Genomic DNA, 23,669 nt, shown 5'->3' with positions numbered 1-23,669 from the left:
GAATATTATGGTGAAACTGTAAAATATCAAGTACCTCAGTTACATTTATCTGTCATAATGGTTTGATAATGACATCTAATGGTGCGTTCACACCAGACACGGACGTCGGGCGAATGTCACCCTGTTATTTGCTTTCACGACATCGTGTCACGTGAATGTTTCGCTCAACGAGTGAAGCGAAACTTGAATCTTCTCGCATCTCTGCATAGACTTTGTACGTAATCTCATCACGTGAAAAATTTGCATCGTGTTTGTTCACCATTTGGTGCATCGACACATTTTTTTCCAATTGAAAATAGTATTGAAAATGTTTTATTCCTTAATAATCAGTATCGGCCCCAAAAATCCATATCGGTCAGACTCTATTTTCAAACCCTTGTCACAGGCTGCAAGTCTCAGCTGAGAGCAGTATTTCCTAAGGCAGAAGCAAAGAAAAGGAGAAAAGGGCCAAATAAACGTAACTTTGTTTGAGAGAATGACATTTGTCTTTGCTGCCTGCGAAACCACAGTTGCTGTCTTGGGGATTTGAACCAGCAACCTTCTGCTCAGACGTTCTCCTCTCCATTATCACAGGTTTCAAGACACGAAAGAGAAAAGACAGTAGTCAAAAAGATTTACTTTGATAAAAGATTATATTGCTGGTCTTAAATAATTGTTGTCAAGTGAAACATATGCTTAGTTGAGCACCTTCAGTTTGATACGAACCACAACAACAACCTGTACACGGAGCAAAACACAATACAGTACTTTTTCCCTGCGGTGGTGCAACAACTGAGTCACATTTGGGCATTTCTCTTCAAACAGTAACACAACAGTACACTAGAAATACATAAATAGCTTCTGTTTCCCTTTAAATCATTTATAACTCAATTATATTCATGATTCTGGCTCTTGCTACAACACGTCATTTGACTGATATATAAATTAACAACATCAACAACAAATAATAATAATAATTAGAACAATAATAATATAAAGGCTGTCTGTCTCTCATATAAATCTGGTTAGCTTACAGTATGAAATGATGATCACAAGGACAGATGCATCAGACAGTTTCTCCCTATTCCAAATGCAGATGCTCACTTTTCCCACTTCAGAGTGTTCATGGGAGAAACTCAGGCGCCATGTTGGCTCTAAACGGAGTCCACTGGCCCCGATTGCTTCCTGAGGGTCCATGGTCACATGTCGAACCTTCCTCAGATCATGGACATTGTAAAAATCTCCAAAACAGGGTCCCTTGTTTTCTCTTGGGAGTTGAGTTCTTTCTCTACCAAGGCTGAACTCCCTCCTGTGGTGGTGACTGGTATCGTAACAGTGCATGATATCGCAAGAGGAACAAAAAGGCGAGAAGCTGGATGCAGTGACGAGGATCAGCCTCCCATCCACAAAGTTTCCCTCCACTGCATCGCCACGAGAACCTTGTGACATCTGGTCTGTCAACTCCGGACCCTTCAGCGTCCTCCCTAACTCTTCTCACCAAGTTTGGCCCACATATAGTTTTGAAACCAAGTGACCCTCCCCCTAATCTAACCCGCCGCCCCCCTCCCACCCGGGCTCACAAGGGTCACCGTCCAGGGCAGGATATGGGTTTGATGCAGCGTCCCTGGAACAGCACCAGGTTGGCGGGACAGTGGCAGCCGGCAACGCACGGCTTGTGGCACGGCCCAATCTCGTTCCAGTTGTCGCATGTTTTGGTGCAGCCCGGGCCGCAGGTGTCGTACACGGCGCCGTGTTTACACTGGGTTGCTGGTGGAGGGAGGAGAAGGTTATTAAAAACACAGCCAATCATGCTGATGTTAACCTGGTTAATCGTGCATTTGATGGACTGATAACTGGTCATCTTTCTGTGGTCCATAACAACATTAGAAGATTTAAAAAAAAAACTGTTCTCCATTACTAATACGCAGAAACGTGATCTGCCTTTACTAAGCTTTGGGCCCCGCCATTATATTGAGTCTGCTTCCAGTAGATGCTATTTAAATGTTTTCTAAACATACAGCAAACAAACATTATTTTATATCTGTGAAATTTCACAGAGCTGGATTTTCACCAAAAAGTTGAAAAGCGAGAAAAAAGAGTTTCAGGGTGGTAAATCATCTTGTGAAAATGTTCCCAGACACGTGTCACATACATGTCAAGTTCAAAGTGCTTTGAACTGTTAAACATAATTATATTTGCTTTTGATTTATTTAGAAGCTGATTTAGTTGAAAAAAAATCTACATCACAATAAGCCAATAAAAAAAAAAGAAAAAGTCATGTTAAGATTTATTTGTACGATCATTTAAAATTGTCTTTGCCTTTTTATCTCATGGGAAATCGTGATTGGCTCGAGCGCTGTCACTCACCCATACAGGCGGTGTCGGGCCTCCAGACGACGGGCACGCCCTCCCTCTCGCAGGCTCGGCTGTAGGCGATGAAGGACTCGCAGTAGCAGTTTTTATGGACCGGACATTCACACATGTCCGTCACACACGACCTGCAGAGGACGGAATTTCATTCAGTGACAAGGATCAGCCTTTTTGGGGCCAGAGATTTACAGTTTCTATCAGACAGGATCAATTAGAACCATTGATGAGTACGCCTTCGTACAGCCTTAGGCCAAATTATCTGCTGATGTGTTTTTCTTGATACATCTCCTAGTTTCGATTGAGACTACTGTAAAATCCAGATAATATAAATAGTATAGTACAGTAAGGTAGGGATAAGGTTAAGGTTTATTCCGTAAAAAATAAAATATGGTTTGATATAAGGTTCCCGGGATGTGAACCTAGATCCTTCTTGCTGTAACACGACAGCGATAACAAATACACCACCGTGCAGCCCCTGATTTTTTTTACATTTGTTTGAATACAGGTGGGGTTTGATCCATAAACCATCCATTTTTCATTTTTGAGAATAAAGTTTAAATGTTCAGATGAAGCTAAATCAAAGGAGCTTTTTAAAATTTGACTCTACATTTTGAGAATAAAGTCGAAATGTCGAGAGTAAGAATACATCAAGCTACTAACATTAGCACATTTGACTGCCTCTACAAATGCCTTGTGCAGATAAAGTGGTGGAATCGGTTTCAGTAACCAGGGGCACTTTCCTCTTTTAGCTCATGGACACTTTGTGGTGACCGGTGACAGGACTTTGAAGACTTTCAGCTGAAAACTGTCTGTTCGGAAGAAGAAACCAGACGAGCCTGGAGGAGGAGGCTGTATTTGTACACACTGAAACAGCTGTTACAGCTCACATCACCAACAGTAGCTCCTCTTACTGGATCTGACGGACCAGAGGAGTTGACTTTATCCTCAACATTTCCACTTTAATTTTGGAAATTTTGACTTTATTCTCGAAATGCAAGGGGAAAAATCTTCACTTCTGGAGTTCTGAGCTTCTCGCTCCGTCCTCACCTGTAAAAAGGGCCGAAGTCGACCACACGGTGGCACTTCTGAAACTCCCACGACTTTATCTTCTGGCACTCCCGGTGAGCGCGGAACTTGACTTTGACGCTGCCGGGACACAGGAAGGAGGCCGGCCGGCGAGGCGGGGGCTGCTGGGTGCAGACCTCATTTCCCTCCACTCGCCACGACTCGGCGAACTCATCCACGTCGAACTTGAACTGGCCGTCACCTCCCATGGTGTCGTCGCGCTTGTGGCCATTGTAGTTGCCGCAGAGGCCGCAGAGGCGTCCGCGCAGGTGGGGGGCGGCTACAACCTCCACGAAACTGTCGCCGTCCCACGTGATCTCCAGGCCTGCAGAACAAAATTCAATGTTTAAAGTGATTTGAGGTAAGAAAATGATCAGAGGAGTGATGCATACCCTGCGTGAGATGATCGATAAATCTGAAGGCCAATAAAAATTGTTTCAGACTCCTTCATTCATAGACATATCGTATTGTCGGCACGCACTCATATGGAAACTAACAGAATAAACGATGCAAATAAGATGAGCATTGATCTCTATATCTTACATTATTTTCTGACTAGAGGTTCTATATATGTGATTGTATTTGTGATTTGTTTTAATTTCTAATTAATTATAATAAAGTTTATAGTTACAAAATACAGATATATCAGTATTGGAAATTAATTTACCACATTTCGGTCAGGCTTTAATATGTACTCAAATTGGACGATGCTAAGTTTTCATATTGTGATGTAATTTCATAATGATTCCTTCCATTCATATGGTCATGAATTATTTTTCGATCTATATAAGCTACAGGTCTTTTCTCTAGTACTGTAGGATGAAAAGAAAGCTGGACTTCTTCATGACGTCACCTATCATATGACATCACATTATGGGGGATCATTTTCGGATCAGTAAAAGCTTTACACTTATTCGCAGAGATATCTTAGAAAATGTGTTTTTCAGACCATATTTTTGACAACCTTGACCTTTGACCGATCAGATCTGTCCCAAGTGATATTTGTTATTTTCTACACACACACACACACACACACACACACAGACACAGGGGCAAAAACAATACCCTGCTTCTGGTTTTGTTGGCGCACAGGGTAATAAAAGGCTGAAAGGTTGGGCTCAATGTTTATTCTTGACCGCAATAACAGCAATGTTGACAAAATATTAATTTACCTGCGTTTTTCATAGATCTGAAATAAGCTGGTCTCATCAGCTCACAAGTCATGAAATCAATTGAAAGGGTCAGTAAGTCGTCCTTGAACATAGTTTATTCCGTGTGCACTTTTTCAGAGTAAAAAAAACAACAATGACATATTCATTTGTTGAATCATGCGTTAAATATTAACTGTTAAGTTTCTATAAAAATACATCAATTACATCAGAGAGACACAAAGGCTGGGAATTGATGGCCTCGTGACAATTAAAGGACTAAATGTAGGCGGCAGCGGTTTGACTAACAATTTAATTGAGTGTATTCAAATTGAAAAAAGGAACTCTGACCTGCTATGGTGGTGAGTTTGAGGAGATATCCATCCAGGTCGATGTGGACCCCGGGGCCGTGGTAGGGCAGCGCGATGCGGGTGCCGTTCCTCCGCACCGTCAGGTGCTGGTGCAGGCTGAGGCTCAGACCTCCCAGCCTCACCTCGACAGACTGAGTCCAGGAGAAAGAGCGAGTCCGCCGGGCGTCATTCTTCACCAACACCTGGGAGTTAGTGACACACGGGATGAAGGTGAAGTTTCATGTTTCACAGAAAGATTTCACAGATTCTGGGTAAAGTTAAGAATTATACAGCAGCAAATGTTCAAACACTGTGGTTTGATGGGAATTCTTGACGAAGATTGGTATCAATTTCACCTCAGTGCATTCAGTGGCAAAAACTAAAAGCAGGGGAACACAACAACTGTCTTTATTGTCATTGTATATTCATATCTGAGATTGTGTATTCCTACCGTGAAGCTGGAGTCCGGGCTGTTGATGTTGACGTGACTTCCTGGGCTAGCGGAGGGGACGCCGCCACAGTCCCGAGTCAGAACGTACTGACACGTTCCCTGGAAGTTGAAAGTCCTGCCGTCGAAGGTGTTGTAGTGAGGGTCCCCAAACACTGTGCACACACCCGGCTCTGCAGAGGGAAGAGCGACCAAAAGACACAAGTGAGTTATGGAAGAATAGATGTCGTTTGAACTTAGATAAGCTTAGAAATACCAGCAGTCAGGTCTCGTCCTAAAATCCAAGGGTTTAAAGAGGATACATGCTGATGTCTGACAGCCAGCAGCAAATACATCATTTATGATTAATGGGGAGCTGTGTGGCACGAATCAGACTGACTCAGCAGCGGAAATAGGATCTGTGCTGTGCTAAAACTCAACTAAAGTCTACATGAAGAAGAAGTGAAGACTTTGATGTCCTGAAATGGTACATTTACGGCCATTTTGGGGGGTTTTGTTGCAGTTCGCGGCCAAAAACCAAAGTAAAACGACCCGAGGGCAAACCACATCCTGGACAGAGGTTCATGGGAAACACTGAGCGGCCAGAGGGAGATTAGTTCTTTTCAAATTCAAGTCTTTTATTTCATCATTAAAGAAGAATCCTGAGGATGCTGGAGGTTTCGGAGCGACTTACTCACTTTCAGTGCAAACTGGACAGCAGCCGGTTCTGTTCAGGATCTTATTCTGCAAGAGACGAGGTCCAGACACCCAGTGTTAGACAACTGTCGCAGGGATAGACGACTCAAGGTAAAGATGACAGGACAACCGAATACAGGAAGACGGAATGCAGCAGCAGCAGCATCACAGGCTGATCGAGACAGAACTGGAGAGACAACTAGAACAGCACTCAGTAAAGAGCATACCAGATCAAAATCAGGATCTAGTGGATTCAAATTTGGTGCAGTTGAAGCATCTCTGAGATTTCAAAATTCAAGATTTAAAGTGTGTAGGACACAGGCAGCAAAACAGAAGAGAAAGCGAGGCCAGAGACAGAGAAACTGAAAATCAGTTAATGTGAAACACACTGGATATGAATGTTAAGATGCACACAGATGCATCATGGCTGGATGGCAGGAGATAAAACACTCAAAGATCTAAAACTGAATCACTCCAGTATCATGCACTTAATCCTTTTTCAAAGTTGAGACATAAAAAGTCGACCAACGATTAACCTTAAGAAGCGGTTCAACTGTCATGGATGAAAACACAACCTCTAACAAAAGGTGAGAATTCAATGAAAATTCAATGAAACATCAAAACTTAGGAAAAGTTCCCGTTTTGACAAGTTCACAGTCAAAACCAGGACGACCACAAAGACACCGATACTCGAACTGCAACCGCTGAGCTGTCTGTGTAACAGGAGCCTCTGTGTGTGTGTGTGTGTGTGTGTGTGTGTGTGTGTGTACAGTATGTTTCAACTCCCATCAGAAGCGCAGATCAGAGAACTCTTTAACACACCTACTTTTTGTTGCCTCAGGGAACCCCTTCATTGGTGTGCGCACACACACACACACACACACTCACACACACACACACACACACACACACACACACACACACACACACATACACACACGCACACACACACACACACACACACACACAATCATACACACACGCGTGCACACAGACCTCGTCTGTCATCACATACAGGAGTTCTCCATACACTGAATACACACTTCAGAGTCCTAACCTCTGCAGGGGGGGGGCACTCTCTCTCTTTGAAGAGGGCTGCCTTTTGACACACACACACACACACACACACACACACACACACACACACAGTGACAGAGATTGGTTTTCAGGGGGCCTAAATATAGGGAAACTCTTCTTTGCTGTCACTCAACCGTCACACAGACAAAAGGCCATTCGGAGACACACTGTCTCCGGAGGGACGCACACCGACCTGCCGCTGACCGCATCGTGACGGCACAGGAGTGTGTGTGTGTGTGTGTGTGTGTGTGTGAGTGTGTGTGTGCGTGTGTGTGTGTATTGGTTTAAATGAGGGTGATAGAGGCTTCGATGACCTTTGAATGAGAGTCACACTGATCACGACGTGGCACAGTTGTCTGCTCAGTGTGTGGATGTATAACGAGATTTTTCTGAGCCGTTAAAAAGTCAATTTTTAACGATTTCGTCTTTTCACTAACTGAGGGAAACGAAAACGAGCTATCGTAATTCTCTACTTATAGCTGGGTTTCCAGCGCATAAACCTCCCCAAGGAACTAGAAACCTTTGCAGGAACTCAGGGTCTAAAGTAAGTTCTGGTTTAATCACTTTATCCTCCCCAAAAAGTCCCTGCTCGAGGGGGTTGTACTTTACGCAGGTACAGCCACCTTTGGGGCGGGGCTTGCAGCGCTGAAGATGAATGGTTGGTCGAGTCCTCCAGCGTTTTATTTCAGCTTGTCAATCTCTCCAAAAGCTTTAAAAAATCTTTTTCCTCACCGAAAACCGGACTTCTGGTGAGGAAGTCCGGTTCAAAGACTTCCGGCTTTGAATGCGCTTTGATACCGTGCTCGTCTCTCTTCCGATAAACAGCATCACAATTTGAATTTCCTCCATGTTTATTGTTGTTGTAGTGTATCTGTTGCCTTTGGCATCATCACCTCCTGGTGGACTGGAGTGGAACGCTTGCGGTAGCCGTCAGTTGTTTGAACTTCAGCAGAATAATTTGCCTAATCCTGACTGGTTTTTAGATTATGAATCAGAAACGCATGTGAACAACGGTCTGCAGGAACGTTTTAGTTCCATGGAAATAGTTCCTGGGAATTAAAGTTCCAGACACTGTTGGTCAAAACAAAGCGGTAAAAATCTGTAGTGGGGGACCTCTGGCTTCTGGGCTGTATACGGCCTACGAGACAAATCAGTAATACAAAAAAAGTTGAGTCCTAAAATCTGACACCATGACGGATCTGTCAAATTAGAAATATTGTTAGAAATAATCTTAAAACCCTAAATATATAGGCTATATATACAAGTACGCTATACATCAGTATGTAATAATGACTCATTTTCCCTGCAGACCACCTACATCACCCTGCAGTCCACAAACAACAGGTGAGGGCTTGTTGTAACTGCTGGAAGCGTGTGAACTTGGACTAACGCTTTGACTGTGAGACCGCCAGCGGCCGGCGGTATGAGTGGAATCCACTTCATCACCCAGCAGCAGACAGATGACCCCCGAGCGGCCCCTGCGACAGGTGAACGCAGCGGCTCCCAGAGCGTCTGACAGCCAATGCCTCGCTTCCGCGGCGTGAAAAGTCGGCTAATGTGCTTAACCGAGCCCCTTTTTTTAAAGATAGAGGATAAAAGCATGCTGTTACAGCAAAGGGAACGCCACCGGGCCGGTCCTGCAGCACTGACACTTATCACCTGCAGGAACTAACTTTTTTTGACTGTTGGAAATCTGACATTGATGTATCATCTTTGAAATGCACAAGAAATGGGATGATATCATTCTGAATATATATATGTAGATATTTTTATGCAGCTAAATTAACCGTATATTTCCAACATTGAAACAGAAAGACTGTATTATATTTAGATTGAAGTAGCAAGTAGTAGTAGGTGGTGAGTAGGAATAACCTCTTAAAGTTAAATAAATAATTTTTGTTCACAGACACAGTTTATTTTATTTTTTGAGGGGGGGGGGGGTTTCAGTGGATCATGTGGCAGCACCGACAGTAAATCAGAACAATATGGAGGCGTCGCACATGTGCAGTGAAAATGACGGAGTTAGTCACAGGCTGTAAAGTTGGAGTGTCGGACAGAGAGAGAGGAGGGAAGATCAAGAGGAGCACAGAGACAGAGCTGCTGGACGAACGGCGACTGAACATCGCCATGTAAAATCCTGCAAATTGAACAGAAGGTTGGTAATTGGCCGTCGGGGGCCTCTCACTCACCGACGGGCAGCTGGTGATTGGGACACACTGTTTGGGCCGACACTCGATGCTTCCTTTAACACAGGCGCAGAGAGTGCAGTTCACCGACGACCACATGTCTCCTTCCTGCAGGGGAGAGGAAACACGACACTGTGAGAACACGTCCATCTTTTCATCCGCCCTCCATTCATCTGTTCACACTGTCCATCCATCCGTCCTCCATCTCTGTGGCTCTGTAAATCCATCAGTTGACAGTGTAACTGTCATCCATCCATCATTTGTCCCCAATCATTTATCTATGCGTCTGTCCGTTCTTCCCTCTTTTATCCATTCATCCATCCATCCACATCCTGTACTGAGAGTGGAGGCTGCATCGGAAGTGTACTCACAGTGGAGGCCTGCGACAGACCACCAACTTGTACATCCAACCATCTATCATCCATCCAAGCTTTCAACCATCCGTTTAGCCATCCTCCATTCATGCATCTTTCCATCCTTCCATCCCTCTGTACATTCATCCATCCATCTCTACCCATCAAACCCTCCATCTCCTGTATCTTCTCTCTCACCCTGTATATCTTGTTGCGGACTCTGCAGTACTTCACCTCCTCCACCTTCACGTAGGACAAACACTCCTCACAACACTGGTTGCCCTGGCAACTCCCCGGGCGTGAGCACCGCCTCTTGCACACCACTGTTGAATCCTGGGGGGGGAAAGGAGGCAATAGCCATGGGGTGGGATTTAGGATTCTTTTTCATTTAGTAAAGTGATAAAATAATATCAACATCAAACTTTTTGTTGCTCAATGAAAACAGCTGATATCTGTATCCAGGCCGGTACCTTGCAGGTGCAGGTGGTGCAGTTGTCATGTATGAAGGAAGTGCCGTTCTCATAGACCTCACTGTGGAACAGACAGCTTCCTAAAGACAGATCAAACACCTTCCTCTGACCTGGAGGAGGAAGACGAAGACAAAAGATGCAGAGAGACATTAAAGGAGAACTCTTGGATTTTTGCAGCTGGTTTGATTGTTAAACTTTTTCTTGGACTTTTTCTTAAAGCTTTATATCTTTCACGATCTCCCTTTTACTTTGTACCAGGTGACGGATGAATTTACTGGTTATTTACCGAGACATCTGGGACAGCACTGTCCGGGCGGGGTGTGGCTGAGGTGGGCGGGGCAGGAGAGGACAGGACACACCTCCCTCATGCAGAGAGTCCGCCCTCCCTGAAAGATAACAAATCACAGATAAGTTCACTTTTGTTCCCCATTGACCTAAACTCTCTGATCCCTGGAGCATATTATATGTACATGTATACAATTCATTTTTGGGCAGGATATTTTGGTGGTTTGAAGTTTTCACATTTAATTTAATTTTAAAAATCAACTACTTGTTTTTATAAATACCTGGTTTAAGTAAGAGTTGTACCGTTTCCCTGCATTAGTGTGCATGTAAACACATTGAAATTCAAATAAATAATAATATTTATATTATTATTTATTCAGTTTGGCAGATTTAATGTGCATGGTTTAAACATAAAATTCAGAGTAGTCCTGTTCCTTTTTCATACAGATGTTTTTTTTTTCTTTTGACACGTCTGTAAATGTGTTAACAGGCCTACAGGTGCCAGCACAGTAATGCAGAGCGTGTTTATGGACGAACCTGTAGGGTTTGTTTGGATAAAGGGGGAGGAGGTAGAGAGGTGAATTGGGGGGAGGGGAGAAGGGGGGGGCACAGAGACGTAGGAATATGGATGGAAAAAAAGAGGAAAAAGAAGAGAAACTGTGTGTGTGTGTGTCCACACTTACAGTGCAGATGCACTTGATGCAGGGTTTGCCCTCTGGACTGAACTCCTCCTTCTCTTTGTACAGACGACCCTCAAATATACAAGCTGCGAGAGAAGTCACAGAACACAAATGACTTGTTGGACACAAACATTCTGTCCCGGAGCAGAGCTTTTTTAAAAAGTGACTGAAACAAGTTGGACATACTTTGGTTCCAAGAAGAATACAAGTTTTACAAACCGGGCCAATACACAAAGGCTGGTTAATAACATTTTGAGAGTAAACTCAGTAGAGCACAAACTTCTCCTAAGGCCCAACAGTCCCCAAAAAGTCAATAAAGCTGCACAAACTCATAGATAAGTCCCTTAAATGTGCCTGATTGATTTTTTTCATCAAGATCCACAAATTACATCTTGAGAAATTGGTGAAAAGTCACAATGTTTTTGTTTGTTTGTTTGTTTGTTTGTCAGCAGGACTTTTTGGGGGATATTTTTTCTAATTCCCCAGGAAATAATTCATTGATCTTGGTGAAAATAATCAGGCAAATTTATCAGACTGATATCTATGAGTGTGTGAGATTTGATGCAGGTCCAAACAAAAATCGGGATCTAGCAGATTTAAATGTGGTTTCACATGGAGACTGTTGGGCCTTGGTGAAGGTGTGTGCTACTGAGTGACATTCTAGTTTGTTCTAGTTCTTTTTTTTTGAAATATCTTGTCTCCTTTTGTCTACGTGTTGACAAAAGCAATAACGTTCAAGTAAAAAACGACAACATTAGCCTTCACGTCTTTTTGTGGCACAACAGGAACAGTGGTTGTCAGTTGCTACTCACTGGGGCAGGTGGGGCAGCACTTCTTCGGGTGGATTTTGGGATTCTTGCAGTGGACGACACACTGCACATCTGCCTCGGTGACGACACCTTCCTGTCACAACCAGGACGTAAATCGTGTGCGTCTTTTAAAAAAAGGTGATTCATCCATCGCTACTTCCTCTGCCAAGCTTTCCTCTTCACTTTATCTTCGTTTTCTCTTCTGAACTCCATCCTAAACTTCCTTTGCCTTTCATCCCCACTCTCCCTCTGTTCGTCGATCCTTAACTCTTTCAACCATTTCTGCTTCAAACATTACTTCTTGCTTTTTAACCCCATTTCTTTCTGTCTTGCCTGTGCCCTCTCTTCCATCCCTTATATCTCTTTCTACTTGTCATGTCTTCTCCCTCCTTCCCCGTGGCCCTTTGTTCCGATGTTCCTACCTCCTCCGCCCATCCGTCCCTCGTGTGTCTTTACCTCAGAGGTCAGACATTTCAACATGACATCAGAGCTGAAAGAGCGTCTGTTCACTTCAACTCTCATCTGCTTACAAAAACACACACACACACACCTGACATCTTCGCGTTACGCAGGGTTTGGAGGACGAGGTCCAGGATACAGAGCTGTTGTAGGATCGTCCGTCCAACATGCAACCTGAGAAAGAAAAAAAAATCAGTCATAATGTAAGACATGACTTTGCGTACATTTGGATTTTCTTCTTTATTTTTTAATATAATGTAAAACACAAATTTTTTCCCAATATTTGTATTTTTTAATTTTCCTCTCACATATAAAAATTCAACATCTTGAAACCTAAAGTTGGAGTTTTTAGATTCACACACATCTGTTTTACGTTGTGTTCCTGCAAAATTATGTGGACAGGTATTTTCATGTATTTTCATGTACGAAGTAAAATAGCAAATTCTGCGCTAACTTTCTTTCCACCTCATAAGTTGGTAAAAGTATCCAGTTCATATGACAACGGACAAAAATAAAGCTTACAAACTTTAAACAGCGCAACAGGTAGAATCTAACTTGACAGAAGTTTTTCCTCTCATGTATCATGATCTTTCTGCCAATTGGCTAAATTAAGTGAGGCTGTGAGAGCGCTGATGTGGAACTATACAAATAAAATGTGACATGAAACCAAAACTCTGCACTAATGCTTAGTAAGATGCTCGCCGACATGTTGCAGACACCGATCTCTTCTTACCACTGATCAATAATACAGCAGTCAAGTCCATGTAATGTTATTCTAATGATTCCTTGAAGGGCTTGAAGTCAAATCCTTATAAAAATGCTGTGGTGACACGTTTTCACAAACACTCTCTCACATTGACGCACACTCTGCTGAGTGTTTGGATGTGACTCGGCCCGCTCAGCTCAAAATGAATCACCTATTCATTTCATCCCATTTACAGTAAGTGGTCTCAGATCAATGTTCAACTTTCCATAGACTGATATCCGATCACAGCCAAAGCTTCCGTCAGAGTAAATCCAACCCTCTGATGCGGAATCAGTGCTGAGAAGGACGAACAGCTGATCTGACCGGAGATCCTGTTCAGACAGACTGATATGACAACACTTTCCTCTGGTCGCCTGGTTATCTCTATGTCTTTATCTATAGAGCTCTGGATTCATTTAAAAACGTGTTAAAATTTTTTTAAATCGTATCATTGTAAAGTCAAGGAAACGATCTGAAGACCTGAAAACAAATTTTCTTAATCAGCTTCTTACAGTGAGCGATGACGTCTTATGCATTTTTCCGTCTTACATGAAATATTTTTTTTGTTTTTGTTTGGGCTCATCGAGCTGGTTTTAAGTTGGCAGGACTTTGTTGGACAAATATTAATTGTATTATTGTTAATTTCGATTATTGATTGTAAGATGTAATGTTGCACTCAAACCAAAAGTTACTCGTGCAAGTTTGCATCACGTTTGGTGTGAATGGACCATACGCTGGTAAATGGACTATAGTTATATAGATCTTTTCTAGTCGTATTGACTACTCAAAGCCAGATTCTCCCATTCACACACATTCATACAGCGCTGCTATTACCCAACATTTCTGTCACATTCATACACTCGCCGAAGAGGCAATTTAGAGTAACGTTTTTTGCCCGAGGACACATCGGCATGCGCACTGGGGGAGGCTGGGAGAGCGAACCGCCGACCTTCAAGTTAGTGCGTAACCGCCTCTACCTCCTGAGCCACAGCCGCCCCAAATTTGAAACTACGTATTCAGGGGCGCCACATCAATTGCAATGTTTAATGTCAAAACCCAAAATGTGAATTTTTCGGTCGATCCATCTTTCACATGGTGAGATAGGACGTTTGCTCTCCAAAAATAAATGGTTCATTACACTATATATATATAAAATTGTTCCCAGTAAACGGCGCAATCTGGCTGTGATTCTCTTTAACTGTGTGTATGATTTCATAAAAGTGAGAAAGAGTGATACGACACAAAAGGGTCCTAAAATTGGTCACAGAGGCCTCAAGTCAACCGCACAATAGAGAACTAACAAACGATTGCCGTGGCAACGTGGGGCTTTCCGCGTCCCACTTGTGCTCATTACACCTGTCTTAACGAAGTGTTGCGTCGTAAAACGCAGAACCGCAAAAACAAAAGGGCCGGACCCCAGCTGAGTGCTGGGAATTGTGTGTGTGTGTGTGTTTTTATATTTCTAACCACATGGCTTCATAAGAACAGAAAGAGCAGGAACGTCTTCCGAAGCGAAGATGTTTGACATGGCTCCTCACTTTGTTTTATTTGAATCTAACGCGCGCTGGGGCTAATAAGGAAGCGACTGACACTGCCGTTCCTCCCCATTCAAAAATAGTCAAACTGATTTGAAAGTATTGTGTAGTTAACGAAATTTTAAAGGACGATTTAAGAAATGCACACTTGCACATATATTTAAAAACAAAACTGTGAAGTACAGATGAGCCGGGGAGCTAATGCTGTCAAACGCATTGCTGGGGTGCTACCTGATGGACAGGCGTCTCAGCCTATCACAAGCCGCCGTTGGCGAGTGACTGCTCACACCTGATGCCGCTCAGATCTTCTGCCTCCAATGACGACATAAAGACTGGCAGTGAATAAATCAAATCAAAGCCTCACAACATCCTCTTCTACACAGTAATAGATGCTACGTTTAGGTTTTTACAGTGTAAGGTTTGACTAAGCTCAGGATCAGCTGAGCAGACGAGGATTTCAACAATTTTAATATATAAGTTCGCATGAATAAATACTCTGCGTCCAATAATATATATATATATATAAAGTAAAACCTTACACAGAGGAGGAAGATGCTGATCTGAAAAATGAATGTCGAGCATGTTGAGGAATTTCTGGCTAATAAAAGCAACTGTAAACCTGACGGTGACCCTGCAATGTCTCCACACACTGCAGTTGTGTGTGTGTGTGTGTGTGTGTGTGTGTGTGTGTGTGTGTAATTCAATGAGGAGGGAACTTAAAGCAGTCGAAGCGGTGGTAACTTACCTTTACACCTCTCACAGCAGGCTCCAGTCTGTTTCACCACCAGAGCACAGTCTTCAGACACCAGCGGACATTTCTCCTGTTTACAGTCGGCCTTCCCTTCCTGCAGCACAGGAAGAAAAAAACAGGAAGAGAGGAGTATATCAGTCAGAAAAGTTGCATTTTTAAGCTTCAATATTTTTGGGAATTTTCCAGGCATAGGAGATTTCTGTGCAAGCTAAATGACGCCACGTTCACATCATCATCCAAGTCATAACCATGACAAACATAGTCAAAATATCTTACTCGGGAAAGTTAACAAATATGAACAACTCACACTAGTCAGTACAAGTCAGTCTTATTCATGTGGCACATTAGAAACAGCAGGAATTGAGTCACAGTGATTTACAATCATGGCAAAGGAAAAAACAACACAAGTCTGGATAAAAAGAAAGTGGCGCAATGATAGGATCAAAAACAGTGCAAGAGACAAGACACATAACATAAAAGTAAATAAGATAAAACAATGACAGACATTAACAGAAACAGGCTAAATTAAAAGCAAGATTAATAAGGTTGGACAAGGGACAAGAGACTTTTCCAGCTCCTGAGGGGCAGCGGCAGAGAAAGCTCGGTCCACCAGCCCGTCGTTAAAAGTCCATCATTCAAGAAAGCCAGCCCCAAATTCAAAAGTTCAGCGACGTTGTCAAAGTTCAGTGTTTCCAGTCCTCACACTTTCAAGTGCTGCCTTGTCCACGTGGATTTAAAAGTTCCATGGTGAAAGTTTTTAAACTAGATCGTAAACTAATAACTTTGTCCTCTGTCCCAGCGCCAGCCAATGAAATCTCCCGCAAGAACATAAAAAGCTTTTATGAGTGTTGTCACAGTTTGATTAACTGTACATTATCCAGAAACTATTAGAAACACATCAATGCGACATACTGACGACATGTTCCTTCTTACTCTGATCGACACAGTTGCTTTTCGCTTTTTTAAAAACACACATTACTTGTTAGTAGCGGAAAATACTTATAACAAACAATATGATGCTGAAAAAATACAAAATAACATGTTTCCCCCTTCAAATGTGAATAATCATCAAAATATTTTCACATGCCAACACCTTTCACCTTATACATCACCTGTGTGCTCTGAAATCAGATGGATTTTAGGTCTGCAGCCTCAGTTTCTAAATAAAAAGTGACTCATTGTTCACAGGTTAACTGTGAATTTTCACACCAGCTCAACAGGCCTCCTGTCACCTCCATCACCATTAACTGCGCCGTGGGACTCGGCCGAATCTGTGCTCGTTTAATCCGCTCGACTTTCACACCAAGCTTTTATTGCCGATTTTATCCACATGCTGTGTGTGCGTGTGTGTGTTTTTATTTTACACACTGTGGGGGTTTATAAAGTGGAGGCTGGTGGGGCCCGGGGCCCCTGCGGCCCTGCGGCCCCGCGGCAGGCGGCTCTAACGAGGACGGATCAAAGGAGGGCGAAAATAAATCGGGGCGGTTTAATATAGCAGCGGTGCTGCAGCTAAAACCCCAACCACACCGAGGACAGATGATGTCAGGACGGAGGAGGAGGAGGAGGGGGGAAGAGAGGGACAGAGATGGAAAGAGGGGACAGAGGAAGTCAAATGAGCAATAGGGAGCAAAAAAGAAAAGGGAGATAAAAAAAAGGATCAACTCTCACATTGCACCGAGCAGAAACATTCACGTGAACGAGAGTCCATATTCTGGAAAAGTTGATCTTGCAGTACAGTAACACAGTACTGTACTGTACTGTACTCCATATACAGTTTAAACAGTTTAACATCCAAAATCTATGCACAGCCTCTGTCCCAATATGTTAACTCAACTATCCAATCAGATTAGATCCTGGATCACTTCGTCCCTTGTGGGCTTTTCCCACCCACAGCATTATCTGACCACAGTGTACAAATAAACCGAGACCACAGAGGTACCGCTGTGGCCAGATGAGCAGGAAGAAGCTGCAAAACAATGTGAAACAAACACACAACTGTCGTCTGCATTTCAACAGAAGCCCCAGTTGAATTATGATCAGTCACAATCCTCCCGTAAACTGAGCGGATCAGTTTCAACCCCCGAGACCAAGGTGTTTGCTGTTCAAGATAAACAGCAGCAGAAACACAAAGTGTGGACTGCTCCAAGGCAAGTTTCCTTTGAGGCAACGAGAAAAAGTGGTGAAACACTTCCAACACTTGTCCTGGTCCTGACTACACACATGAGAGAAATGCACTGAAGTCCTGACATTGTCCTGAACTTCTCCAGAGGGGCTGAATGTGGGAGCGCAAATTGTCGGAGAATTCTTGAGTGGGTATATTGATGACTGTAAACAAAAACTCTGGTTTCCACAGCAGAATTATCATCACGTCCTGAATCTTGCTGCTCTACACAGACGCCACAGAATGTTCCCGAAATGTTCCCGTTGCTGTGAACGTGTATGACTCGGACCAACTCGGACCAAACAGCTTCACTCACACACACACACACACACACACACACACACACACACACAACTGTCCCACCTGGAGGACAATGATTGATTTCTATTAAATGGGCTGAAAATGATGTAATGACCCTTTAAAGAGCTGGAGACAATTTGGTCCAAGGTCATGTGCTCCTCTCTCCTGCTCCTGTTATCCATTAGCACATTAGAGTGGTGTTAGTACATGTGACCCCCACCCACCCTCACCCGCCTTGTCACGGGGGTCACAGGTCACAATGGGTCACCACGCCTTATAAACACTCAACATACCACTGCGGCACCAAGGCTGGTTGACTGGACGGCTGTCTGTCGCTGAGGGCCCCCCCCCCCCCCCCCCCCACAACACACATACACACATACACACACTAAAGTGCTGGTATGCTTGAAGGAATATGTCACAGAAAGAGAAAGTGTGTGTGCGCATGTGCTTCTGGGTGTTAATGGCTTTGTTTTTGTGTTTACAAGCTCCTGCATGAAGATACAAGGTTTTTGCACCAGTTGCATTTGATAACTTGTTGATTACGCACCTATTTGTATGAACTAATATATTAACCTTAATTTAACCACAAAATATTTTTACCCCTGATAATGTGGAGGAAAACGTATTTTGTAGATACCAGCCCATCACCTGACGTTCTACTCTGTCTTTGTAGAAAGAACGGGAAGCTCCCGATTTCGGGATGTAAAAGCCCGGCGGCTGAATCAACATCACAACGGACGATGAAGAATTCAGTGTGAAGAAACAAGATTCCTTTTTATAGCTGCTTTTAGACGCGCGCTGAAGTCCGGACATTTTCCGGAACTTCTCCTGCCAGCCCCCTGGTACAATGTCCAGAAAATGTGCAAATGAGCCCATGTGAGAAAACAGAAGGAAAGACTTTGGCAGCAAGCGAGTGGGCGCTCTGCCCCCTGCACAGCCCTTTCTCCTGCTGTTGTTAACACTTCTGACTCGGACAATCTTCTGCTGTGTTCTACATATGTAAATCTTCCGGACATTTGCAATTTGAAAACAGTTTATGACTGTTAGTGAAAACAGCGGCCCTGTTAACATCATATACAATTTTTGTTTTTTGAAGTTTGCATGAAATGTTAGAAAATAATGTTGTTTTTTGGGGGGTAGTAATGATGTTAGAAATATAACATTTAAATCAGTTGAAATCAGATTATAGGTCTGGTCTTCAGGATTTCATCTTTCCTGGGTTCATAAACGACGAGGAAACGTTTCCATGAAGCTGAAACGAAGAGAAAATCTTCCTCAGAACAAATATGACATTTTTTCTTGTGAAACTTAAAACCAATAGATGCCTTCTCCGTCAGCTTGTGTGGTGCATCATCAAAACATAATAATAAGTTACTTCTACAAAGTATAAAAATAGGTTGATAATGATGAACAGTTGAGAGAGAGAAAGAAATCCAAGCTGGCCCAGATTCCATCAGATTGTTAACTTGTGATCTCAGTTTTTTATTCACATGAAACCATCTTCTCTTCTTCTGTCTTGGATCCAAACCTCCTCAGTCCTGCAACACTGTGGCTGCTCTGCCACTAGGAGGCGACAACGTTCACTTCTCCTCCTCACCAGCCCCCCCCCTTTCTTTTCCTTCTCCCTCTCTAAATCATCTCTCACCTTATTCTCTCATCCATCACTTTCTCTTCATCTGCCGATGTTTCTTTTTCTTTTTTTCTCTTCAATGTGGCCTGAAAGTTGCCGTTAGCGGCTGTATTCTTTCTTGTTCTCACACACTTCGGTTTTCATCAGTCTCCCCTTTAATTTTGAGGGGTTTCATCAAAACTCACAGCCTCTGTCTCACCCGTCCTCCTCCTCCCCCTCCTTCCCTCTCTTCCTTTTCATGCTCTCTGTCATGGTGAAGGATGGAGAGATCAGTCAGAGTCTGTCAGCGCAGGAGAGGAGCTCTAAAACTTAAAGGCCCACTTAAGCCCTTGGACTCCAACCCCTCCCTCTCCCCCTAACCTTAACCCCCTTTGCCACCAGCGACCTTTCACCTTTCACCCTTCCTCCAAAACAAACAGGTCGCGACCCCCCCTCCTGGAGAGCAGGAGCCACAGTAGCTTAGGGACGAGACGGGACGAGAGAGAGAGACGCCGATGGGAACCGGTTTCCCGGTCAAGAGAGATGCCGCAGCATCTTTTTCCCCCTTAAGCAAAGCCGCGACCCCGAGTGAAACAAGCACCTCACAGTCTGAGGGTGAAAGTTCGGCCTGACTGATTTGATTCTGAACTTGAGGATTTGAAAGTAAAATTCAAACAAAGTCTTTAGTTAAACAGCATCAGTTTGAAATGACTGTAACTGATCACTAGTTTAACAGCGATTTATAGTTTTTTCCCCAAGAATTAAAAAAATCTAAAGAGTGTATCACTGAGGGAAAAAACAATCCCTGTGAGATATTTTCTGATATAGAAGAGTAAAAATAACATGTACAACAAAGTCATGGATCCAATCCAGAACATTACACAGTGGCAGATTTTGGGCTGCAACTACTTCTACAGTAAATTATTTTAATTGACATGATTAAATCAATTTAACCGTTTTTCGTATTACTACAAAGTCTTGTAGCCAAAATTAACTTAAAGAACCAAGAACTCATAAAGTAAAAGTCACAGAGACAAACATCTGGTACCAGTGATGAAAGTCTGAAGGGGCAAAAATGTTGTAAATAAAGTCAGTCTGCGTAAAATAAAATGTCCGAAAATTAAGAGGAAAACGTCCAAGATGACGTCTTCGAGTTGCTTGTTTCATTTAAATCGACTTACAGTGATATCACATCCTCAATCACGGCGATTCGATGATCTCGTCGCTGAGGAATAATGATAAAAATGAAATCTCACTGACCCCTTCATTTGAGACGCCATTAGAAACCTTTTCTATCCTGTTTCTCCCAAATCACAGTAAACGCTGTAATAAATTTGGCTTTTTGTTCTCTCATAAAGATTCTCCTGGCACTGAGGCCACAGTCACGTTTAAATTAGTTCATTATATCCCAGAGTTTCTTCACTGAGGCTTTTTATTTGTAACTGTTGGTTTGACCAGACTCCTTTGGTTGTTTACTTGTCCTTTGTTCTCCTCCTGACCCCGTCCTGTCTGTTATCTCCTCCTCTCTGACCTCTCTGTCTTTTATATTCCTCAATCTACGTTATTTTGTGTTTTTTTACCGTTCATCTGCATTGAGGTTTCAGTTTAAAACACAAGCGAAATATTGCGTCATCAAAGTTATTTTGATTGATCGGGGGGAAATAGATTAGAGGACAACAGATAACAGAGCGAGTGTTGGTTGAGCGTTATCAGCCCATCATTAGATAAACCTCACCCCTCCTGTATTGATCAGCTTCTGTTTGAGTTGAGACACTGACAGGAAACAACCTTTAAGATTCTCTAAGATCGATCACAGGCTACACACAGTGCAAACCTCCACCACCCACAGCTTACTTATTATAAATTTGATATAATATTCAGTCGATTGGTTTCTTGTTGTTTTGTACATTAACAAACGAGGAGTTAAGTCACAGCGGGATGAGAGGAGCAGTAGAGTTGATGTGTGAGGATGTTTTCATAATTCGATAATTCGAACAATTATTTTGTCACAGAACAATGCACTGACCTCATCTTTATTCAAAGATAAAATATGATGAAACTAAAGTTAGGGTGAGGAGACTAAAACCAACAGGTAAGTGAAAACTTTCTATGACCCACATGACGTCTGCCACGGTTAAATCTTAGAATAAAAAACTTAAATATAATATGAAGAAATCAAATCAGGCCTCATTCACACCCGATATTAACAGACGTTAATGTCCCCCACAAAAAAAAGTTGAAGGAAAGTGAAAGAAAAAAAGTGAATGAAAAAAAGGAGCCAATCTGAGGGCGAGTGACGGGAGGAAGAGCCGATGAGGAAGTGGACAAAGACACGGACATGGACAGACAGATAAATGAGGGGGATGAAGAGCGTTACGGAGATGGACTGACTCCCTCCGAGATAACGGATCGTCATGGCGACCTGCCTGTCAGTCAGTCTGTCAGCCACATCCACTCCTGGCCCCATTACAGCGCTCGGCCTCACCCGAACACACACAATGGCTCTTCTGTGTGTGTGTGTGTCTCTACCCACAGAGCCATTAGCAGGTACTCTGGACCCCCCCCCCCCCCCCCCCCCCCCCCCCCACACCCACACACACACACTCCCATGTATGAGTGACACCGGTGCCCCGATGGCTCCCCATCCCCCTCAAAGACATCAAGGCGACACGCAGGACTGTCTGGAAGTGAATTGCTTGAGAATATGTTGAGGTTATAAACATGTAAGGATCCTTGTTTCTCCCCTTTTTTTCCCTGCTAACAATTAAATATACTCTGTTTTTAAGAAAAGGTTGAACTGGTTAAACGTGATTAAAACCTGGAAGTAATGTGTATCAAAGCAAATGTTTGTCTTCCTGCTACAAAAGGAAATTGTCCTGGGTTTAGAGTAAACAGGATCCTTTGAAGAAGGGCATAAGAATCCTGGACTTACAAAAGGTGAAGAAAAAATAAAGCAGTCGGATGAAACAATATTGATAATAATAATAGTTACGGTCAAACTTTAATATGTTTCTTCGGCAGAAAGAACTATTTTCAATGTCAATGTCTATCAATACAAGCTTTTATCGTTTTTCAACAAATAAATGAGGTAAAATGTTCGGAAAGAGCAGATTTTAATCTATATTTGGATTTATGTCACGTAAAGAATATGAACCTTTCATGATTTTCAATATTCAGTATGAGAAAGAAAACTTTACATTTACCAGGCAGGTGAGATTATGCCGGAAAGCAGAAAAATCTGGGTTCAAAAGAGAAAAAGAGAAATGTTTTAAGCAGATAAACAAGAGCCAAATTCAATAAAGATTGGGCCCTGAATGTATGTAAGTATATTAGTGTGTGTGTGTGTGTGTGTGTGTGTGTGTGTGTGTGTGTGTGTGTGTGTGTGTGTGCGTGTGTGTGAAGGGGGGGTTGAAGTCGAGATGAAAGGCCGACCATTGCCTGCTGATGACTGATAGCATTCAGCAGGGCTTTGGCTGATGTCTGCCTGATAACACAGAGGACGGCTGAGCCAAGGGCCACCTCACAGCAGCCAATCAGGAGCCAGAGGAAGATTTCCCGCAGCCAATCAGAGAGTCGTATTTAACAGGAATAAGTGTAGGGTATATGCAAGGTGTACATGTGCAAGGTGACACTGAGTCCCATTGTAAGAAAGATAACAGCAGAAGTGTGAGTGTGAAAGGAGTTATTCTCTCTTCTGTCACTTCTCACGCAAGTGAGCGAACGCAGCATCGTCTGCGAGGAGAGGGTCGGAAACCACAGGAGCAGTGATATCTCTCTGGAAACAAAGGGAACTAAACTATTAACCGGAGACTCAGTTGTGTTTGCTGCGACCAGTAACAAATTTATGCAAGAAATACCTCTATATGAAGTATAGATATTTATAGTTTATTTGGACTCATATGCGCATGGCCGCACACACATAATTTCAATGCCACTCAAGTGTGTGTGTGTGTGTATTTGTGTGTGGGCGGGGGGGGGGGGTCAGGGGTCAAAGAGCACATGTTCCAGGAAGGAGTCGTCCCTTAGCGTTTTGTAGGCTGGTTTTAACAACAGGCCTGAGCCAAGACAGTGTGATGACTGGCATGTCTGTTTAAACAAACAATCCGCACAATTTTGTTGTAAATCCTCAGAAAAAAGCCACACTATCTCCTGCTCTCGCAAATAATCTGCATGGTGAGAATAAACTTTGATTGTTGGGGGCCGATGTCGGT

The 23,669-nt window shown here is 43.1% G+C and overlaps 1 protein-coding gene across 1 annotated transcript in view; it reads right to left on the bottom strand.

The window, feature by feature from the left end:
• Positions 1-312: 312 nt before the first annotated feature.
• Positions 313-23,669, bottom strand: part of bmper (BMP binding endothelial regulator) — a 30,605-nt gene continuing 7,248 nt past the window's right edge. The window contains exons 3-16 of the mRNA XM_035607949.2: positions 15,380-15,479; positions 12,446-12,528; positions 11,899-11,989; positions 11,090-11,172; positions 10,408-10,507; positions 10,122-10,231; positions 9,850-9,984; positions 9,302-9,406; positions 6,038-6,083; positions 5,364-5,533; positions 4,914-5,115; positions 3,397-3,739; positions 2,347-2,477; positions 313-1,746 (exon numbers count right to left, since the gene is read on the bottom strand). Coding sequence (XP_035463842.2) covers positions 1,565-1,746; positions 2,347-2,477; positions 3,397-3,739; positions 4,914-5,115; positions 5,364-5,533; positions 6,038-6,083; positions 9,302-9,406; positions 9,850-9,984; positions 10,122-10,231; positions 10,408-10,507; positions 11,090-11,172; positions 11,899-11,989; positions 12,446-12,528; positions 15,380-15,479 — 1,881 coding nt within the window. The 3' untranslated portion in view covers positions 313-1,564. The remainder of the gene's footprint in view (positions 1,747-2,346; positions 2,478-3,396; positions 3,740-4,913; positions 5,116-5,363; positions 5,534-6,037; positions 6,084-9,301; positions 9,407-9,849; positions 9,985-10,121; positions 10,232-10,407; positions 10,508-11,089; positions 11,173-11,898; positions 11,990-12,445; positions 12,529-15,379; positions 15,480-23,669) is intronic.

The sequence above is a fragment of the Scophthalmus maximus genome, chromosome 10 (assembly GCF_022379125.1).
Source record: "Scophthalmus maximus strain ysfricsl-2021 chromosome 10, ASM2237912v1, whole genome shotgun sequence".
In the NCBI taxonomy this organism is placed as follows: Eukaryota; Metazoa; Chordata; class Actinopteri; order Pleuronectiformes; family Scophthalmidae; genus Scophthalmus; species Scophthalmus maximus.
This window is presented reverse-complemented; position numbering and strand designations above follow the sequence as displayed.